At 45.5% G+C, this 22,332-nt stretch overlaps 1 protein-coding gene across 1 annotated transcript; it reads right to left on the reverse strand.

Annotated features, from left to right (window-relative positions):
- Positions 1 to 185: 185 nt before the first annotated feature.
- On the reverse strand, positions 186 to 21,265 carry HHIPL1 (HHIP like 1). Its single transcript, XM_040602364.1, has 9 exons — positions 20,941 to 21,265; positions 15,528 to 16,174; positions 13,124 to 13,267; positions 12,515 to 12,843; positions 10,468 to 10,594; positions 9,420 to 9,565; positions 5,688 to 5,769; positions 3,770 to 3,852; positions 186 to 1,167 (listed from the first exon to the last, which is right to left on the reverse strand). The coding sequence occupies exons 1-9, from the start codon at positions 21,205 to 21,207 to the stop codon at positions 563 to 565; spliced, it is 2,430 nt and encodes an 809-aa protein (XP_040458298.1). The 5' UTR covers positions 21,208 to 21,265; the 3' UTR covers positions 186 to 562.
- Between the last annotated feature and the right edge of the window lie 1,067 nt (positions 21,266 to 22,332).

Genomic DNA, 22,332 nt, shown 5'->3' on the forward strand with positions numbered 1-22,332 from the left:
ATACCAATACAAAGCATTACAGAAGAATGTTTCCTTTAAACTAGTGCATGGACAGTTGGGAAAAAAAATCCTACTTTGGTATTCTGCAAAGAAAGGCACAGATTTACACATACTTAGAAGCCACCACTCATAGCTGCAGGTGGCAAAGCAAGTCAAACAATGCAAACGCTTCCATAAGAGTGAAACATGGTCATTTTGGAATTTATTTTTCAGCAAAACACTGTGAAGCACAGCTGGGGAATGCTGTATTTTGCAAGGGGAAAGGGCATCTCTTCTCTAATCTGTAACAGCTGATGTTTGGGTTTTTCTTCTTATAAAGAAAACCCTGTATAAATGCAGTCTCTGCCCACAACATACTCCAGCCACTGCTTCATTTTACTTTTTCTTTCTCTCCAAGGCAGATGCATGGGGAGGAATACTAAGAAAAATGCAACGTTACTTCGAATAGACACAGCATCCTCAAGGCAGAGCACACCCTCCTCAATACTGATGTTGGTTTACAAGGGTTGGACAAGAGAGGGACATGCTCCGAGTCCCTCAGCTGCCTTCCCCAGCTCCTCTGTCACCTGTCGGCCACCTCCTCCATGCTGCACACCACACCGGCATCCTCCTCATGGGAGCAGTTGTGTGTGCCAACGTCGGCGTGGGCGCACTCCAGGAGTGTCTTCTCCTGCCCGGAGCACTGGACGTCATCCAGGAGAATGCGAAGGGAGGTCCCTTCCCCGAATTCTGCCTTCTTGCTGGCCCGCACCACATAGGGGAAGCCCAGCTGGCGGCACACCACAGCGGCGGCGAGCGAGTTCCAGCCATCATCGCACACCGTGCCCCACTCGCCGTCGATGTAAACCTCCACCCGGCCCCAGCTCCGGCCGCGGCCCTGCTGCTCCGCCAGCCGCACGGCGCCATTTCGCAGCGGTGGGGCCGTGCCAGGGGGCTTCTTCCTCCTGCGCTGCCCCCTCCTCTCTGCTCCCGGCCTGGGCTTGGGGGCCCTGCCACGCGGTGCCGGCGTGGTGGGTGTCCTGCCCCGGCCCCCCGGCAGTGGCAGGGCTTGGCCCGCCCAGTCCACCGTCGGCATGCGGGGTCTTTCGGGGTCTGGCCCACCCCCCCGCGGGGCCTCGGTTGTGGCCATCAGCCGGGGACGTGGCGTTGGGGTTTTCATAATAAGCTCTGTTGGGGGAAAAGCCCAGGAAACCATGAGTCTGTGGACAATACTTAAAGGCAACTACAAGAAACCAGCACTGATTTTTTACTTATTTAACTCGCTTCTTGAAATCTGCTTACTTCGTCCTGTTGAGAAGTGACAATGCTCCCTGTGCGCCAGTATTTCCTCAGTGAGAAATGTCTGCTTTTAGTTAGCCATGAGGACAGCAGGGCTTAACGCCATCAAGTAAACCTCCACCAAGGAGGAAACTCCAAGCAGTTTACTGGCAAAACCTCATCCTGGCCATTAAAGGGTGGGCACTGGGGTTTCATGGTCAGAAGAGGAGTTCCCCACCGTACCTTCCCCCTGCTGAAAGCATTTTAGACAGGCGCTATTGCTGCTCTTCTCTTCATTACTAAGGATTGGATCATTACCAGACCGAGCACGCCGGCCTCCCCACTGGGCCAGATGCTTTATTCCGAGGAGCTGAAATCAGGAACATTCAAAATCAATTCTCTCTGGCAACTGGAATGTGCAAAAGCAACTGAGTTGCCAGGACAACACATAAAACAGGATTTGGGGTTGGTTTTTTTTTCTTCCTTGTGAAAAAAAAAAAAAAAAAAGAAAAAAAAAAGCCTTGAACTCTGAAGAGTTGAAAATTCTTTGCTGTCACAGTTTCCAGGCGTTACTGGACTTGCGTATTCACATGCACTCTATTTTTAGCTTAAAAATAAGTTTTAGCTGGTCAGAAGGAAGCAATTCAGAATTGCTCAGAGTAAACATCAACTTAGCTGGGACAGCATCACAGACGTTTGCAAAGACAACTTTTTGAATTATATCCTAGATTTACCCATTCTCATTCATCATCTGCTTTGTAGTACAGAGACAAGGAAAAATATGACCATCTTATTTCTGCTTAATATCTATTGTCCCCAGAAGACAAACCCTTGCCAGTGGTCCGTTTTTTCCAAATAACGGTCTTTGGAGAGGAATTGTGTTTGTAGTGTGAAAATATTTTCCTTCTTTGGAAGCTGAGATTCTGAAGACAAGAAACGGGCATGAAAGCCTTACCTGTGCACACCTCAGTTGCTGGAACCTGATTTGGCAAAGCGCCTAAAAATCCTGGAACTCATATAATGATATGTAGGGACTGCATAAAAGCTAATGGCCACCTAGGAGTGCTTTTCACCTCACTGAATCAAGTTGTTATTACATATTACTTTTCATTAAGGTATTTATTAAATACACTTCCAACAAGGCATCCAGCTAAGCCGCATGCCTTGGCGATTCTGTTACATTCACACCAAGCACTAACCTAAACAGCAAAATTTTTACAGCTACACGTCCTTGTCTGCATGCTTCTGAATCAAAATTTTCACGCTCGGTTTCCACCTAAAAGTGAGTTTAGTTCTTGAGACACTTAGCAGAATCTCTCCCACCATTTCTAAGTTTTAACTTATGATGAAAACTACCTTGTAAACAAACCCAAACAATTTAGTTACATGTATAGTTTAAAAATCTGAACTTTGGACTTGCATAGAGAATAATGCATAAGCAGAAAGAGAGGCAAAACTGGCTGAACACAAACCAAGTTACTAACGTTCGGAAGCTGTGTGCACAGCTTGAAAAGTAGAACGTTTCTGAAGATGTGGTCAGTGCTCAGGCATGTCAACAGTCAATAGTCAGCCTCAGATCTTGTTCCACCTTCAAGACTCAGTCTTGCACGGTGCTGAGTGCCCTCATTCCTCCCTGAAGTTGAAGCTGAAGGAACTGTCAATGACTCAAATGCAGTGTAATATGATTAGTGTAATTAAAAATTAAATAAAAGTATTCTGACATTAGAGTTCCTACAGTAATACTAACTTCATGACAAAGTTGTTAGAGTACTGCCTAGGTGCTTACATGTGTAAACAAAATGCACAGGAGAAAAGAAAGGTGATGCTGCCTGATCTAATTTTGAGATCCTAATAGTGTATTTAGGTTTTTGCACTTAACATAAATAGTACTTGGCTTGCTGCAGATTCAGCTACCTCGTTGACTATTCCAGCTTTAGCAGTACAATACTCCATTCAGTACAAAGCAATCAAAAAGCCCTGGAGGGTTTGGATAAGCCAAAAGTTCACCTGAATGGCTGATCAATTCTTTTGGGAGCATTTTCTCATCCCACTTACAACTAACAATGACTCAGACCTCATCTTGCTCAGTGAGCTATTTCCGAATCCTTTAGCCATCATATCCTTCAGCTCCTGAAGTGTTCCTCACTACCTGAAGGCACTGCAAAAAATCATTTATCATTGAAAAGCACCATTGAGCACAGGATCTCAGTACAGAAACGGTTATGGGGAAACCAAGTTGGCAGTAATGAAACAGGTATGATGTAGCTTGGAAGAGGGAAAACGTACAGGGGAAGAAACTACAGAGACTTCACATGGCCAGCAGAGGAGAAATACATCATGCCTTATTTGAACCAACTCTTCAGATCCAAAACAGCTGGAAAGAATTAATTTTGAGGATACTCTGAAGAGTGAAGTTCTGGGTGGTCTCCACACACACAGAGGCAGAAGCATGGAGTTTGTATCTACTGCCAGCTAACATGCACCAATAATAAACAGCAACAGTGACACTTACTCTCCTTTGGCACAAACTGGATGCGCTTGCTTTTTACTTGCACTGGTGATGGCTCAACTCGGCATTTTCCTGGTGGTGCTCTCCTGCGAAAAAAGGGACACATACAGTGCACAATTAATTCCTTTCCCCTGCCATCATGAGCCTTTGCTTCCCATTGTTTTTCTATGAATGTAATGCTCATTGGGGGAAAAAAAAAAAAGAAAGAAAAAAATCTGTTTACATGATCCAAGTAATCTCTTACAGTAGAAAACATAATTATACAATTACATATCTCTGCTGATCAAAGTCCAAATATTCACAAAGCATTTGAGTCCTCTGGCTGTGTTTTCACTTGCCATTGCTGAATCCATTAAGGAAATAAAACATTGGCAGGTTCAAGCATTACAGAAAGAGATAAATCAAACAAAAATTACAAAGCTAGACAGCATATGTCGAGCATCTGACATGAAGGTCATGTGTACGCAAGTTTTCAGGCTGACTTCAGAGAAGCAAAATAACACACTATTATTCATACAAAAGCCCAAACAAAAACCTAACTACTGCAAAAGTAGTACCAAAAATGTGTTAGTTTCAAACAAGAGCTCGAAGTGTCCCCTACAGAGGCTCCCTCTTTAGTACGGCACATTATTTTGTCACAAATCTGTTTGCTGTGGAGGTATATCTCACTTCTAAGAAGTTACATCCAGTTCACCATCACTTTTTTCTTCAACGGCTTTCTTGTTAATCTGCTGACTTCTTCAGAGGTTTTCAAACTGGTTAAAAAATTCATGATGTTTGCATTTGGAGGGTATAATTCCTCTGTAATTATGATTGTTTGTATTTGCATTTCTGTGGAAGACAAAGAGCTTCTCTCTCAACTACCAATATAGGGATGTTCCCTACTTCTATGAATTTTTCAGTGAGGTCTTTCTATACTGTACACATGGAAGAAACTTCTTTTTAAACTTAAACTTAAGACTTGCTTTTGACTTCTGCTTTCTTTATTTTTGCAAAGGTTGCGTAATACCAGCCTCTTAATACACAGTTTAGAGGAACTCTTCCCCTGTGTTAGATAATGGAAAATGCTCCTGACAGAGAAGAGTCAGGGGAAAACATGCGGCAGTTCTGGGGGTTGTTTAACTTTGGGGTCTGGTTCCAACATAAAACCAGACAAGTGGTTTGGTTAAAAATGATCAGATAGCTAAAGCTGTAAATTAAATCTGTTTTAAAAAAATAAAAGTTACAAAAGTCTCACTCTACATGTCTGACTGAAAGTTGTTTGGTGTTTAGCCAATAATAGTAATGCTTAAAAAACAGGAAGATGGAAAAAACAGCTCCAAGTCTTCCCATAAAACACAGCTATTCCTTGGCTTGCCCATCTCAGATACACACACGTGGGATCCAGAAGGTGGTCTTATCTCCTTGTCCAAGCCATTTTTCTCTTTGAAACACAAAAAAGAGTGTACTCTTTGACATTCATTTCTGGTTTGCCCCAGAAAGCACTGCAGGTCACGCTGGGTCAGCTTTGGCTGCAGCTGCCCGGGCACAGGGCGCTTATAGGAGATGTAACTGGCTACAAGGGATGGAGAGGAACTGGGAATAAACACCTTGAGAAAAACTGCCTCCTTTTGGGCAATAATCTAGAGAAACTTTGCCTAAGAAAGACAAGCCACCCATAAAATACCCCTTTAGCTTTCAGGAACAAATCTCCCAGCCCACGTAACACCAACAGGCCCCATAACAAGTCAGTCATCACCAGGCAGCGCAGACTCCCGTGACTGCAGGAGCAAAGCAGACCTGCAACAGGTTGCTCCAGCCGTTCCTTGATCAAGCTCCACAGAAGAGCCCGACATGGGAGAAGAGCTAGTCAGTCAGCGTTACTCATCGCATCCCCACCTGGACACACTGCATCACACTGAGGCTTTACAACATCTCATACCTAGAGGTGTCCACCACTTTGTACACCACTCCATGGGGAGCCGTGGCGCTTGGTACACCAGTAGACATGAAGTAAAGTTCCCCTGGGAAAAAAAAACAGACACAGCTGTGAAAACTCTCCATGGAGCTCCTGTTGCGTACAGCACAAAGGCATTAACTCTGCATCACAGGTCAGAGAGCGTCAGGAAACCTGGGACCAATGTGGAGATCTGGCTACTGGACAAAAAAAAGGAGGTTTGTATTTGGGTTTGTGGTGAGTTCGTTTGTAGTCCAGTGGCATAAAATACTACTAGTGAGTAGGATTTTTTACATATTGTCATGAAATACTATTTGGACGGATTTCCAGGGCAGGTTCAGCTGCCCAGACTTTAGCTGTCATCTCAGTTTGATTTGTGTCCTTTAACTTCTCTAACGCAAAACAATCAAACCCTAAATTCCCTTTGTTGAAACAAAATGAAACTAAATTAAGAATGTTCACGCTGTCTTCTGTTCTTTTGGATGAAGCACACCTTTGGGGTAAATTACAGGAGAACAAGTTTTTGTTTTTGCTTTCTCTAGCACACTCACAAAGTGAGATGTATCTCACACGAAAGGCATTTGGTTCATTTCAGCTCTGTCAGGTCACAGGGACAGGGCTCAACCTTCGGCCAGACAATGTCCATCACCATTTATTTGACTTATTTTCTCTTAACTGTGTCTCCATCCTTCTCCTCCTCTTGTGCAGGGGAGGCTGGGATAAGCAGTCAGTCCCTCTGGCACTCTCTCTTTTGCCAGCCCAAGTGCTTCAGTGGTGCAACGAAAATGATCAGAGAGAAAAGATAAATTTGCAATATTAAAAAAAAAAAAAAAAAAAAGGAAGAAAAAGAGGCAACGAAGACCTGCTTAGTGAGCAAGGCAGATTTCTTTGGGCATCCTATGAGTATCACAAGGGGAGAAGGGGAAGGGGCAGAGGGGTCAGGGTGGGCAAAGGAAGGTGTGGGCAGTTGGTGGCAGCTGGTGCTGGCTCCTGAGCCTCCCTCCTCTCTGCTCTCCTGCGCTGCCATGGGCTGAGCTCCTCTGGATGTTCCCAGGGCAGAAACCAGCCACCTCTGGCCACCCATGGCTGGTTTCTTCCTCTTTCTGGTGAGCTCCATTAACCACTGGCCAGAGGTAGCCTTGGTCCAAACAGGGTTAGGAAACACCTCGTGCTGCACCTCGCGGTGCAGTGATATGTGTTTTACACCCCACCCCTCCTTCCTGGAAATTATTGGGCAGAAATATGGATGCTCAGGCCATGAAGCACACAGGCTATCAGACATGTGCCCCACAGACATAGCACAGTGCCTGAGGTGTCCCCAACACATTCAGCTGCCAGGGGACAAGGCTGCTGGCTTTAAAATGGCTGTGCAATAAGCCAAAACTATAGGTGTCCCCACCACATAAACACATCCACTGCACCAGCCAGATTAACATTTCTCAGAGCCACAACCTCAAAAAACAAATGCTTCTGTGAAGAAAAGCTTGTTAAAATAAACTGTGTGATAAACTTGTAAAAAATGAGATTCCCAGCACACCAAGGTGCAAGAGAAGACTGTTCACTGCAGATAAAGCAATCTCACTACACTGTTATCAACAGATTTCTTTCCATTACAATAAAGCAAATACAAGGCAAAAAACTAAGTCTGAGAACAGACTCCAGCCCAAATTTCCACTCAGCTCTACTGTACTCATGCAAAGCATGCGTGAAAAGTGCAGGGCAGAAGACGGGCAGCAGCGTTTCACCCCCCATTTGCACAGACTCTGCCCACAGACCCAGGATGCGGGAGATGTGCTCCCCAGTGCATGAGCAAGGGCTGCAATTAACAGCTTGATACAGCGCTCGGCAGCCCTCTGAATTGGCATAAAGCTGATGTAAACAAAGTTATTACTCTGATTTAAGGGCAAGATATCCTTCTTGCCACAACACTGTGAAACAGCTCTACCTTCCATGAGCACTAACCATAAAAGAAAACAGATTTTAACTCCAAAAAGATAAAAATCCCAAGTCAAACTTTGAGCTAATACTTAATTTGGATGATTTGCATTTGCATTTACATGATAAAACTTGCATTTATATGACATGCAATGGATGTTGCATTTGTGCAACACCTACACCTGAGATAATATGCAGGAAAAGTAGACATCTAAGAACTGGGGCATTCTGGAAGTGGATGCTTGTGACCGTGAGCCAGGACCTCTCTGCAATGGGGCAGAACTCCAACTCCTGCATTGCCGAGTTGCACATAAGGCTACTTAGCAGTGCTGCTAAACATGGCAGGGCTCACCCTCTCCCCATCCCCAGCCAGGGGCTGCACACTCTGCCTGCCCCGCTGCAGGGCTGGGCAATGAACCGTACCCTTGTACAAAGGCAGGGACCACCAGCTTTCACCCCAGGACTCTTTATTTCCTCCTTTTCAAATTCCAGCAGCGCCTTTCTAGAAAGCAAAATGTCTCCAGTCTTAAATACCAGCTATGCAAAGCTCCCCAGAGACCGCGTCCTTCAGTCCTATGCAAGGCAAAATCCCAGCTGGCACTAATAAAATATGGATTTAAGCTGCCTTTTGCTGATGCCTCACTTGAGACATAACACAGGGCTTGCATTCTGCTTCACCTCGAGAGGTACAAGTATTCCAGGCCAGGGTGAGCAAGTTCATAATTGCTGTTCATTATATCTGCTTCCCTGTGTCCATTAATAACACCCACAGCCTTCTCGACCAGCCAGGAGCACAGACTTGCTCTTACTTGGGTATCAGCTTCTCAGCCTCTTAGGGCCTGCATTCCCCACGGCATGGCATTGTGAAGAATGAGGTTTCTTGTCTAATCTGTGCTTTATCATATTTGCCCTGCACTGATCTCCATCTGTCTGGGGGTAGGTGTGTGGGCAGCAGCACACGCAGCACAACCAGACCCAGTCCTGAGGGAGCTGCCCCTCCAATTCTCCCTGCAAGCACTGCGTGGCACGCTGGCCTCAAAATTAGGATTGTAACTTTTGTTTGATATTTGGGAGATGCTGGGAATCTCGCCCACTGGCATTTTAAAGACTGACAGACTCGTGCTCTGCCTCCCCACTGTTACCTTGTAGTTTAGTCTGCTATAGCTTTGTAACTGTATTTCTTATATATTCTGTTTTAGCTTTGCAACTATATTGTTTATTTCAGTGTAATCACTATGGAGAGATGGCTAGCCGACCCTGGTTGTGTACGAGTCATCTAAAACTTATGATCACTGAGGAGACTGAGTAACTAATGAAACAAACTTGGACTTTCCTTGGGCTGTCCATATAAGGGAACTAAATTAAGGTTCAGCGATCAGTCAGCTGTAACTATAGGGTCGGCTATTGTTTAAGACCCCTTAGAACACTCAGAGATACCTGTAAGGAACAAGTGTGACGCTCAGTTAACCACGCCTGTTGAATGAATATGTATGATCTTTCTGGGAAATGTAATGCATAACCATGTGTGGACTATATAATTTTGTTTGAACAAAACATAGGCATGCATGTGAGGTAGAGTGATCCCCCATATATCCAGTGCTGCAAAAAAGAATGCCTGCTTCTTAATGCTACCTTGGTGTTAAGGAGTTTTCTTATTCCCAGTTTTGGTCATACTACCACCCACTGCCTCACAGGAGCCCTCTCTGATCCCTTCTCTGGTGTTTTACTCCAAAGAGAAACCACAAGCATGCCACTCAGTGAGACACAAAGTTAAAAGATTACCTGCTTCATCTTCAGCAAAGGAGATGATGTATTGGTAATAGTTATTGATAAGCCCAGGGAACATGCACGTTTGTCCCGTCCCCATGCAGATTTCACTGTACTGCCACGCTCCGGTAGCACGATCCTCCTTCAAAGACATCAGGCGCCTGCAAGACAAAAGAACACTTCCACAACCTATCCAGGAAGATGATTTATGAACATTAATGAAGACACCTGAAGGGCTGTTTAATGCTTCCTACACGCATTAGCTGCAATAGGAACTGCAGGTCCTCTGAATAATGAAGAATCGTTAATATTAAAACTAATACATTATACGCCCCTGCAACACCTTGTCTTACAAGGGCCACACAAACACATGAAAAAACAATAGGGGAGGGTTTAAGGGATATCGAACTATGTGGGGGTGCGTGTCCCTGCCAGAGATGTGGAGCACCTGGCTTTACTGCAGCTCTGTGGCCTCTCTCCTGCACCCAGGACTAGTGCATCAGCTGGGGCAGGTGGTGCAGGGGCTGCATGCAAGAGGCCTGGGGATGCAGATACAGCAAAGGCAGAGGAGGTGGGGGAAAAACAAGGCAGTCTCATGACTGCCTCATCACAGGTTTGCAGCAGAAAAAACCTGCTTTTTAAAAAAAAAAAAATTTTTTTTTTCTTCCAGTATATTCAGTGTCTGGAAACATTGCATCAGAAAATTTGGGGATTTTTTAGGATGCACTCAAATGCTTTTTTATACCACTTCCAGGACTTTAAATGAACATCATATCATTGCCCCTTTATTTACACTGGCATGATGTGAATCAGCAACATCGAGGGCCACTGGAAAGCAAAGATCACATTCCTGCACAGCACCATGGAATAAAGGTTATATAAAACAGGCCACGTGAGCCCTCTGTAATGAGCAGTCAGGCTTTGTGCAATGCTTGCAACCAGCAAGTAGCAGCATGTCCTCAGTTGTTAGACTGCAAGAGCACTTGCAGGCAGGTGTAGGTAGTATCGCTGGAGGACTTTGGCTGAGGATACAGCTTAGTGACTACCTGAAATATTTACTTACCCACTCATAAAATCACCAAATATGTACAGGCCATTCAAGTTCGGAGACTCGCAACCCCGATAGACGTACCCTCCCGTAACAGATTTCCCCATTTTGTGTGGATATGCGTAAATTGGAAGCACATCATCTGTAGGGGACAAAAGATCTGTGACTTGCCCAGTTTTACACATGATGCAGAACAGCTGTTAATCTAGATAGTTCTGAGACTAGCATGATACAATCAGGTTCACTTGAGCATCTTCTAAATAAATGAAGTGCTAATGAAGTCATACTTAGTTTGATTTTCACCTTTTCAGAACCACATTTGATAGCCCTGCCTAGCTGGCTGTGCTAACCAAGGACAAACTAGCTCAGCAAGGCTGGTCAGTGTTTCACTGGCAATATAAACTCAATCCCTGATAAGCCTGAATGCTCTCTATCACCCAGACACCTCACCATTCTCCTGAGCCCTTCTCCTCCTGTTACAGTACAGCTCTGTGAGTGCTACTGCTGGCCCGTTTCTACACAGCCTGGCTGGTTTTGGTATGAATTTGCAGGTTACTCTTAGAGTCACTGCACCCACGCAGGAGATGTTTGCCCAGTGCAGCTTTGTTTCATTGGTGAAAGGAAAAAGAGAGACAGGTGACTCCAGTCTGCAGGCACTGATGAAAAGATATGTCAGATGTCAGCACAGATAGCTTCTGTTTCTCTGAGACAGGGGAATTTAACCTGAAAGGGCCATCAAATATTTATGGCATGGCACAGTCAGGATGTAGTACTGGCATAGTCCCTGTAGAATATAAGTTAAAACACAAGACAGAGGAAGATGCCTTGATTTTGAGGGTCTCCATTAGATGCTTCCTCCCCTTTCTTTTGAAACTCCTGGGTCACAGGTTATCTCCTCGTGGTACTCACCCTTCCTCATCTTCTCAGCCTTTCTCCCTGCCCGTGCAGCAGATGCCTCAAGTAGCAAACTCAGCAGCTCTGCCAGCGAGGAATTTGCACCAGGGGCATTTAATCTAAAGTAGCTGTTTTCTACACTTCGGCTGCATTTAGTATCATTTTAGAGGTGCTGTGACATTTCACTTTTCTAACAGAAGGGTCTCTAAAGGCATCAGAAATTGTTCTGAATCCTTGGCAGACCTTAGGAAAGTGCCTGCCATGAATGTTCACACAGGTGCTGTCACAGGAGAGCACTAAACGGGTTCTCTGACAAATACTGCAGCAACAGGAGTGCAAAAAATCTGCTCCCTGCTCTCAATTTTTTTATAAAAAACATTTCATCACTACCACTGTACTTGTAGCCAAGTTAGTAAAAGGAAGTAACTTAAACAACACATCGTGTGTAGAAGAGAAAAACATCAGAATGTCAGCTAGTGCAAATCAGTGCCAGCACACTGCACTCCTGGATCTCTGGGAAGATGCTCCAGCCCAAGATGCAGTCTACATCAGACCTTGCAACACAATACATTCTGTCTTCTCATGTGCACTGGAATTTAGGCAGACAGCAAATACCCTGAATCCAGGTTTGAAAAGTTTTTTTTTTAAAAAAAAAAAAAGTTTTCCCTTGCTGGCATAGCTGAAAGAAACAAAAATATACAATACATTCAGTTACCTGCAAAGCAGGCAGCGTGCGTGCTGGCTGACCAGCTTACACAGTATGTTTCTTTCTGTTTTTTAAATAAGGACAGTACTTGCGAGTTATGGAGAAAAATACAATTGCTCCAATTTTTTCTCACTTTGGCAGGAAAGCTTATTTTATGAGGAAAAGATGAAATTGTCCCCCTAAACCACAGAATCACCAAGCAATCTGACCAACTATGCAGATCACCTAGAAAAACAACAGCTAGCATCGTTTCATTTTCCTCCTAACTCAAAAATGCTAACATTTCGACTTCCAGTATTTGTCCCCAAGTCAGTTCCCTTCTAGACTGAGATAGTTTAGATTTACATCTCAAAATCATGTTTTCCACCAGGCAGCCATATTTTGAAGGCAGGAATAAAAAATGACGGTGCAGAAAACTGCACAGTGGGAGGCACAGGTAATTCAAAGAGCACATCTATTTACCCATTGAAGAATTGGTGCAAAGGTTTTTATCATAACAGCTGAACCCTTCCCTTGCCCTCCAGCCGTAATTTTTCCCTTTCTCAACGATGTCAATTTCTTCGTATTTATTCTGACCCACGTCTCCGCAGAACAGCCGCCCTTTCCCTTCCTTGGTGTGAGGTTCACCCCTATCAAAGGAGCAGCGCCACATATTTCGCACGCCGTATGCGTAGACCTCAGGGCGAGCCTTTGGGTCATTAACAAAAGGGTTGTCGGGAGGGATTTGGTACAGAGGCCCACGATCATTGTTGTTCACATCGATTCGCAGGACTTTGCCCAGGAGGGTTGATCTGTATTGGGAGAAGAAAGGAAAGAAAAAAATATTGAAGAAATAAAACTAGACCTTGGTTAAACATCAGAGATACAGTTTTTACAAAGTCTGGAGTTTCATTCTTTCTGGTTTGGAAATGACAAGTGTTTCAGTATCTCTGAAAAAACAACCATCTCAAGACAATTTAATTTGCTTTGAGCCACCAAACAGCGATCGGGTGGCACTGACTTCCCACAACCCACTACCCATGGACACACACTGGTGGCTTGGAGCTGCCATAGGGATAGGTCCACTCTTACTTGTTCTGGGCATTTCCAAAGGTCCCAAAAGGATCCCCAGCCATGCCTCCATCTCCAGTAAATATATAGAGATACCCATCATCTCCAAAGAGCAGCTCTCCTCCGTTATGGTTGGAAGCAGGTTCTTCTATTTCCAATATAATCCTAAGCAAAACCAAGGAAGAGGCATTACCTACTGCACAAGCCCTAAGAAAAGGGCAGAGCAACATCTCTCCAATGTTGCCCTTGAGACACGGAAATGGCTACAGATTGGTTTTGATGCAAATTCCTCCACACCCACTTTACTGAATTTTGCTTGAGCATAGCTGATTTTCTAACCTTAAATAATTCCAACATATTTTCCAGATTACAGAAACACCAAATTGTGTAATAAGGAAAATCTGGGAAATCACATTACAGAATATACTTCTAATTAATTATACTCTTCCTCTGAGTCTTCCTCCCTCCTTGCTAAACTTCTTATTTCTTCTTTTTATTTTTTTTAAGAGAAGGCATCTCAGCTTAAATCCAATTATAAACTGTGAGCGAAAGGACTCCAGTCCATCCCTGTATCTGTACAGCATTTGGCACAATCCTGACAGGTGCTTTCAAGGCAAACCTAAAATTTTTTGAACTTTAAGGAATAGTTAAATTCATGAAGAGAGAAGAACCCTTAAATGATAATTACATACACAGAACTTTATGAATTTAAAGCAGCCCCACCAACAAATTACCATTTTGACAAAGGTTACTCGAAGCGGTACCAACAACCTTTACCTTAATTTCAAAACAAAACTCTCTTTTGGTTTTATCTGTTTATTTTACACACCTGGCATACCTTTCATAGACAGAAAAGGGTGAAGTATGACTTGAGAGAAAGGTTAAGACACAAATACATGCAGTGGAGGTTCCCAGGTATAATAATTGAAGTTTATTTTACTCCAGCTTCTAAAAAAGTCCAGATTTCATGCTGAGAGTGTCTCTTAATAGCTGCAAACCAAACTAGAATAATCACATATGCCACCCCGTTTTTAGCTACTTTTTCCCCCCTTCTGAAAGTACTGATAGTTACAATCATGATCAGATTGTAAACTGGGGAAAGGAACCCAACTATGTAATTATTGCCACCTGCTGTTAAACATCGCCACCTCTGAGATAAGGTAACCGTGCAGAAGCGCAGAGACTGGAGCTGGCAGAAGAAGCAAGGGAGAGTCCTGTACATACCCAAAGACGAATCCTTCTCAACCTCCCAAAGAAGAGAGAAGAAAACAAAATACATTGAGCAAATATCTGTGGACAAACAGGCATATGCCTTCTCTTGGGCAGGATCTCAGGATGAAGTCACTGGGACCTGTGCCTACACAAGCACAGCAGGATCAAAATTTTGTTTTCTTAAGCCTTTGCTGTACTAAACATCAGCTAAATAAGCACATAAAATGTTACAAATGTAGGGCCTGATAATTTTTAAGCAAGACAGCTCATGGGCCCTGGCATTTGCAGGTTTAAGCTCCTGATTTGCTTCCCTGAGGACCACGTTTCGATTCCCTTTACCTGTTATCTATAGCACTGCTTACACTGAATTGCTGAAATTGCTTTATAAATCAGTATACCCTTTCTATCATTAGGCTATGTGCATTTTTGAGCCAGAATCACCCAGTGTTGAGTATTTGGAAAGCCCCTAATATAATCTATGTAACAAAGCAAAAATCTTAACATTAATAATATTTAAGGGTCTCTTAAAACAGTGGTTCTATTACTTGGTTCTGCAACAAGTTATAGAACTATAGACTGACTCCACAAACAGACCTCTCATTATCCATGTATTTTAATGTGGATCAACTGCAGGACCAGACTCAAATGAAATTTACAATCAAAAGGCACTCAGTAGCAGCATTGTGGCATACATTTTATTTAATTTCATATTAAATTTTTAATATCACTGCGCTGAGCTATCATTCAGATAAGAAATGTGGGGGCAGATCCATCTTTGGTCTGGTATCACTGAGTTTGTTTATATGGGCTTTGGAAACCTTTGGCTTTGGAATGAATTTCACTCATGCTTTGCAGATATCTATTTTCAAGGTAATCATTAAAACAACAACAACAAAAAAACCCACAACAAACAAACCCAAACTCCTAAATATTAACTGTAAATAATATTTAATCAATGTTCAGTTAAATCTTCTGACATACCAGATCTGAGAAATGTAAATGCTTTATCCCTGAGCACTTGCAGTTCATGCAAAGAGGACACACGTATTCTCTATCTCAATACACTAGACATGGACTTGGACTAATGCTAATACACTGGAATGCGAGAACAATGTTAAGCTAAATAAGTTTCATGCATTAGTAGCCTTTAAAAATGCACAAGCTGCCCTCTGAGATCTCAAATACCTTTGCCAGAGAAACATGTATACAATACCTTTCAGAACCATGGTCCAAAGCATTCATGTCAGCAGGAGAAATTCTGAACTCACTGATTCGGATTCTTTCTTCATAATGAACTTGAACTGAATAGTAGACATACACTTTACCGTTAAATTTGAATTTAGGGTGGAAGACAATACCTAGAAAACCTCTCTCATCTCCTTCCCAAGGTGAGGTAAGTACAGCTTTGCTGATGTTCAGAAATGGCTTTTCGAGCCTGGACAGATCGGGGAGGTAGGTCCACACCAGACCAACCTGCTCCGCAATGAAGAACCTGTGGGTGCCATCGTTGGCATGTACCATCGCAACGGGATTGCGCAGCCCATTTGCGACCTCCACGAGGCAGAGCTGGAGACAGCCCTCTGCATCGGCGGTCACTAGCCCCAGGTTTTGGTTAAGGTTCGGGTTAGCCAGCAGGTGTGGAAAGCAGTAGTCTGTGTCCTCCAAGGACAGGTAGCGGCAGAATTTTGCCATGTTGTTCTCCAGTGCAATTAATTTTCTGTCTGCAGAGAGATGGCGAAAAATGGAGCGGCATTTCTGCCACACTTGCAGGCAATAGTCCTGGCAAAGTCCTGGTATCGTCCGCACGGGGGTGGAGGGATCCTCAGCGTCATACAAGTGAGCTGCATATGGAGAGCACTCCTAGAGGGAGAGAGAAAAAGCCTCTTGGACCAGATCTGAAACAGCTGAGCAGCAATACTAACTGGAAAAAGTTCACCTTAATTACAATGCATGTTTTGGTTTATTCTGAAGATATATTAACAGAGGAAAAGATCTTAAAAAGGGGGTTTATCTCAGCATTCATGGGAATGACCTTCAGTGTTCCTGGTGAAAGCTGGCTTCTTCATGTTAGTCATTTATTCCAACCATAGCACTAATTCAAGAGAACCAGCAACAACACGTATCTTGCTACATCACCTTAGTAGACTGTACTGGGGAAAAAAGAGATTTTTCTGTCTTGGATGTTCTGACTTCATCTAGGATATAATGAGCAGATTCATCATAGCACAGAAGCAAAAATAAAGAGTTAGCTGAGAAGATTCCATGCTAAGAAGGCAATGGGAAAGGTCAGACTTTCACACCTCATCATCTGATAATCCAGAGGGACACCTCAAACATAAATGTAATCTACAGGCTGGAAGGAGTGGGATGAGAAAGTGTAGGATTAGAGTAGGACACCCATCCTTTGTACCAGGCAGTGCACCCAGCCCGAGGATGCTATCATTGCATACTTTGTCCTTGCTCGGGTCCAGCCATCTTTGCTGGTGGATCTTTACCTACAGACAGTTTCTATACCTGACTAGAAGTGGTGAAATGTATCTCATGATCATGAAAGTGGTCACCAAGTTCTGTGGGGGATACTCAGGCTACAAGATTTCAGACAGCGAGCACCAAATGGCCACAATCCAGGCAAAATCCACTGGCAGCAGCTGCAGCTCAACCTTCATGTATGAAAGGTGCAGCCTTGGAAATCTACCTAAGTACTGAATGAAGTTCACATAGTTCATCATATTCTCCACTATGAGAACTCCTACAGGGGCATTTTGCTTCTGTAAAAAGCTGCAATCCAGTAAAACCATCTGTAAATTACAAACTGACCAAAGTGACTCAGTTCTGCTTTGCAAGGGCTTTTCCTTATAATAAACACACAATATTTTCCAGTTGTAATGCATCTTCCTGACACACATCTCAGAAGTGCTCTTCAAATAACGTAACAGGACTCTGTGGAGCTCACAGCGTAGATAAATAACTGAGGCAAGAAAGGTCAGAAGAGAAACTATGCTTCTTGAATAAATTCTACATTTTTTAATTCCTAGCTGACTTTTCTTCTGAGCAAAACCAGCTTAATTAAAAAAAAAACAAAACAACAAAAAAGGAGCTGCTTCTAAACCTATAGGGAACTACTTCTTAATGCAGATTACAGCACTATTCAATAGCTGAAAAGATACAACATCCGAGATACTGAAGTATTTAAATTAGCTGATAAGTACACACAATATTTAATTTTTATTTTATTTTCCATTACATACCATAATAAACTGAGAGGCCATATAACAGATCATTAGTGCACAATAAGCTTTCCTCCTGGAATGTCAAGCCATTCATTGCAAAATGAAGGTTATTATGCCTTCAAATGAGCAGCAATTAATGTGGTAAAAAGGAGATTGTGCGTGACACAAAACACTGAAATTACACAGGCAGATTGGGCAAAGGCACGGGCTCAGTTACATGAGGTGTGCCAGGGACAGAAAGAGCTGGAGCATTTGCAGATGCAGTTGTTATGACTGAAAATTTGGCCTTAGAAAACAAATTGCAACAAGACAGAAAGGGAATTTGAAGGCAGAGCTGGATGGGAGCTCAGTCTGTTGCTGCCTACAGAGGTTTCACACTCAAGAGAGCAAAAGCCCCCTGCTTGAGTACCAGGGTGTTCCTGGTTCTCTGAAAGCCCCTTTCAAAGCAAGCAGTGATCTTACGCATTACAATGTCCTGGCTTGAGCATCGGAATGAAAAATAGCACAGAGGTACGGGCTCCTCTGTCCCTTTGCCACTGAGGGCTGTTCACCCCAGCCTCAGGTGTGTTTGAATAGCAATTGTGGATGACTTCTTCACTCCTTTCCACGTTCCTGGTGGCATATGGCTACTTGCAGTGGCATTACACTGGCAGTGATGTTCAGAGATCTATCACTAACCACAGTACCCAAGCATGTGTCTAGAGTATTTTCCAGACACATGTGGAATATTTTCCAGCTTCTGTTCCACAACAGGTGGAGCCTGATGCCCAGTCCTGGATTTCTCTACTTCTGAAGCAAATGTTGTGATCCTTCACCTCTTCTTGTCGCGTTCACCAACTCAAAACACAAAGAAACTTGACACTCAGTCACAGCCCAGCATCTCCAACAGATCTACATTCTCATTTCCAAATAACATGGTCTGTTCATTCATTTTAAACCATGATGTTGTGCAAAGACCAAGGCAACTAATGGGTGGGTGATCAGCAACCAGTCGGGCTGGAACAAACTCGCACTGTGAAAATAATTCATCAGAAAATAAAACAAGCAACATTAAGACAAGTTAGCCAAATCCTTCCTATCTGTTCCAGGAATTCAGAGGCAGCTACTTACGTGCGTAATTCCACCAGTCTGAATCTGGATGAACACCCACAGCAAATAATGTATTATTTACTGCTGCCATCAGCCTGGAGGAAGCCACGGGACTCCTCAGGAAAGCATCTAACTTCCACGTAATCCCTGACATTCCCTGCCTATCTCCATCTGGCAACTCCAGCCTTTAAGCAAGCTGTTCCCTGAGAAGCAGAACAAGGCATCTGCTTTCCTGCAGTTTGGCATCCTGTATCCCACTGCACAGTAATCCACATCTACACACGTTCCCTGAGACCTGCTGACCCATCAAATTACCCCTGGGTGTTGAGGCCGTGGGGCAGGCAGGGGGGTGTCCCACCCCAGCCCTCCTCTCCCCTGTGGCCAAAGGCATCCTCTCAGAGTAATTCTGGGTGGGGGGCAACCCTATTTTGGGGCTGGGCGATCATGGGTAGCACTGAGGGAAGGATGTTTCTGCTCTTCTACAACGAACAGAAACAGCACCACGTAGCAAATCACAATTTAAGAGAAGGTAGGAATCCTCACTACAAGCCAAGACACCTGTCAAAATAATTTGTTCACATTTGAGAGAAATCATGAATTGTGAGCAGAAACAGACAGAAGTGTGCTGTATAAGTCACAGAAACCCACTTACTAATTCAGGTATAAGATATAAATCATATATGTATGTAATGAGTGAATGGAAACAGAGTGTTCTGGAATTGTTGCAATGCCTGAACTTCCATTTCATGCTTGCGTGGCCTGAGGTGGTGGTTTGTAGCCACTTCTGGGCTGGTGATGCACTGAGCTCATCAGAACATTTCAGTGAATCATTTTTCCCACATTGAAATATTTCACTGCTTCCAAACAAGTTTTCAGCAGTCAGGTTTCTGATGTACACAGGAGACTTACTTATCCCTTCCAGAGACAGGAGTGCTTAACTGCTAACTGGTTTCCTATCTGCAAATGGACTTTCGAACACCACTTGCTTGAGGAATTTATTAAAAGGGGTGTCTTTTTGCTTCCAGTAAAATGTGAGATTAAATAAAGTCAAATCTCTAGAAGCTGATGTGGAAAAAGGTCGTCTTTCTCTTCACACTTTCAGGAACACAAGAGGTACCCCACAAAAATGCTAAGAGCAGGATTTCTGAAAAGTTAGTTTGATCCCATCTGAGCACAGCAGATGAGACTCCAATGTCTGAATTAATTTAAGATTTACACTTGCACAGGACAGAGCTGCCACTGCTGTCTCAGAGGCATTTTCATACATACGAGGCCACTGCTGATGACAGGGTCCAATGCTTTGCTTTGTGCAGGCTGGGATCATCCTGTTATCATATCTGGCCACTGAACATCAACCCTCATTGGAAATTTCCCCTGTGCAGGATGACAACCATGGAGGTTTCTAGGCCACATCCTCAGGCATTACTCTGCACCCATCATCAGGACTGGTAGCACCTGGCACACACTTAAAGCATCTCAGGATGCTGTAACCCTGTACAAGAAACCACCTGATCCCACAAGCTGGGCGTGACAAGGAGCATGTTTTGTGCAGGCAGGTCCCCTCTTGGATGTCTTCACCAGGTCGTGATCTAACCCTGGGAAGGGTGAGGGGAGTCTGCACGTTGTAACTGCCCACAGAACCACCTCAGAGCACTGCTGCTCATAAATTACAGCTGAGCTACCTCCCTATTCCTCTTTCAGACAGCTGCCAAAGGACCAAAAGTCCACTGGGGCACCTGATGATAGACAGTCGCTGCTGACAGTGCCTGGGAGCGCGTGCCTAGGCTGCTGCACTAATCCCTAACGTACACATACGTGGGCCAACGTGCTCGCGCCGGGCCCAGGCGCCGATGCCATGGCTGATGCACCTGTGGGGTGGTCCATGCACCCACGTTCCTGGGCCAGGGAAGTCACGCCATGGCTCACACAACCCCCGGGCTGTCCAAAGCCCCTGTGCCTGTGCTGATGAAGCCCAGCGTGGGGGGATGCAGCCATTCTTGGGCCGATGAGCGTGTCACAGATCATGCATCCCCACGAGGTCCAAAGCACCCGTGCCCGGACCGGTGCACGCCCCACAGCCCAGCGCACCACGCCTGGGCTGAAGCATCCCTACCCGGGCTCGCTGCAGCCACACCTGGGCTGAAGCACCGTGACGGGGCTGCAGCGCCCACACCTGCACCGCAGCCCCCCGAAGCCCTCCCGAAGCCGAAGCCCCGCGCAGGGGCCGGAGTCCCCGGTGCGGCCGAAGCCCCCAGCGCGGCGGGCGCCCCCGCAGGACGGCAGCTCCCGGGCCCGGTGCCGCCTCACCTGGCAAAGCAGCTCCTGCAGGTGCCCGGCGCAGGCGGCGTAGCTGGGCCCGTCGAGGCGGGCGCTGAGGCGGTAGAAGCGCTGCAGCAGGGCGCGGTCGCGGCGCGGGTCGCAGCAGCCGAAGTCGGCGTAGCGGCGGCAGAAGGCGAGGCCCCGCGGCGGCCGGAACGGCGGCTTGAAGTCCAGGCACTGCGGGTGCGGCCGCGCCGGCCCCGGGAGCGCCGCCGCCAGCAGCAGCGCCAGCGCCGGCCCGCGCAGCGCCCGCATGGCCGCGCCGCCGGGGGAGCCCGCGGAGGCTCGGCCGGCCCCGCTCCCCCCGCCGCACCGGGGCGCCGAGAGCGGCCGCCCCGCCCCGAGGGCGCCCCGCCGCCGCCGCCGGGGCCGCCGCTGCCCGCCCTGCCCAGCGCCCGCCGTTCGGTGCTGCCGTCGGGAAGGCGCCGGCAGGCTGGTCCCGGCCCACCGCGGCCCGGCGGGGACCTGGCTGCGCCCTCGGCTGGAGCCTGCGGCGCTGGGATGTGCCGTACGGGAAGCGGGTGCCTTCGAGTGGCCCCGCTGGCTAGTTGGCTGCTGGGCTCGGTTCTGTCACGGGATCTGTTGTATGACTGAAAGGTGACGGACAAAGCACTCCGAGTTCATGCGCTTGATGGACATACTTAAAGCCAAGAAGACTCGGTGTCAGTACGGCTGGTGCTTCGATGCCTTTTGGCATCCTTTGGCGATCTCATCCTGGGATGAGATTCTGAGTAGATTCCGCTCTGAGGCTGGAAAGGAGAAGCCTGCCGCAGTCTTTAGGCTGTGTGGCCCTAGATAGCCCAGGCGACAAATTCCCCTTTATGAAGATGCTCCCCCCATTCAGAACGGCGATCCCTCCGTGCTGCCCAGGCACTCCCTACCCAAACAAAATAAAATTACCGATGATTCTTTCCTTACCTTAAGGGGTTTCATGGCATGGCATACCCCGAGAAAATATTTGCTCCAAACTCTGTTTTTTTGTGCATCATGTAACATACGATATGTGACGTTATCAGCCAGTACATCAAGTCCCATGTATATGGCCTTTTTTTTTGCTGTTATACGCAGCTAGCTCCAGTGTACTATGTATTTCACTATTAACACGCAGACTGCCCATAAAAGACAAAGAATGTGGAGTTCATGCTGATACACTTTTTTTTACTCCGGCTTTGAGACCAAAGAACTGCTGTACAGTGCATATGGACTGTAAAATCACTGCGTGGCTTGGAACATCCCGTCAGGAGACCATATGTGTTAAAGCATTTAATATGAGTTTGTTTTTCTCTCCATATGCTTATGTAACTGCTGCTAAGGTCACTAAGAACTTTGCATATGTGCAGGCAACCAGAATACCTCTTGATCTCACTTGAGAATTCTCTG

The sequence above is a fragment of the Falco naumanni genome, chromosome 7 (genome assembly GCF_017639655.2).
Source record: "Falco naumanni isolate bFalNau1 chromosome 7, bFalNau1.pat, whole genome shotgun sequence".
Lineage (NCBI taxonomy): Eukaryota > Metazoa > Chordata > Aves > Falconiformes > Falconidae > Falco > Falco naumanni.

Coding starts and splice junctions, on each gene's coding strand:
- HHIPL1 (XM_040602364.1), bottom strand. CDS start 21,207: ATGCGGGCGCTGCGCGGGCCGGCGCTGGCGCTGCTGCTGGCGGCGGCG. Junction 9,566..10,467: donor TTTGGTGATTTTATGAGTGG/GTAAGTAAATAT, acceptor TTTGTCTTGCAG/GCGCCTGATGTCTTTGAAGG. Junction 1,168..3,769: donor CCAGTTTGTGCCAAAGGAGA/GTAAGTGTCACT, acceptor TTCCCCCAACAG/AGCTTATTATGAAAACCCCA.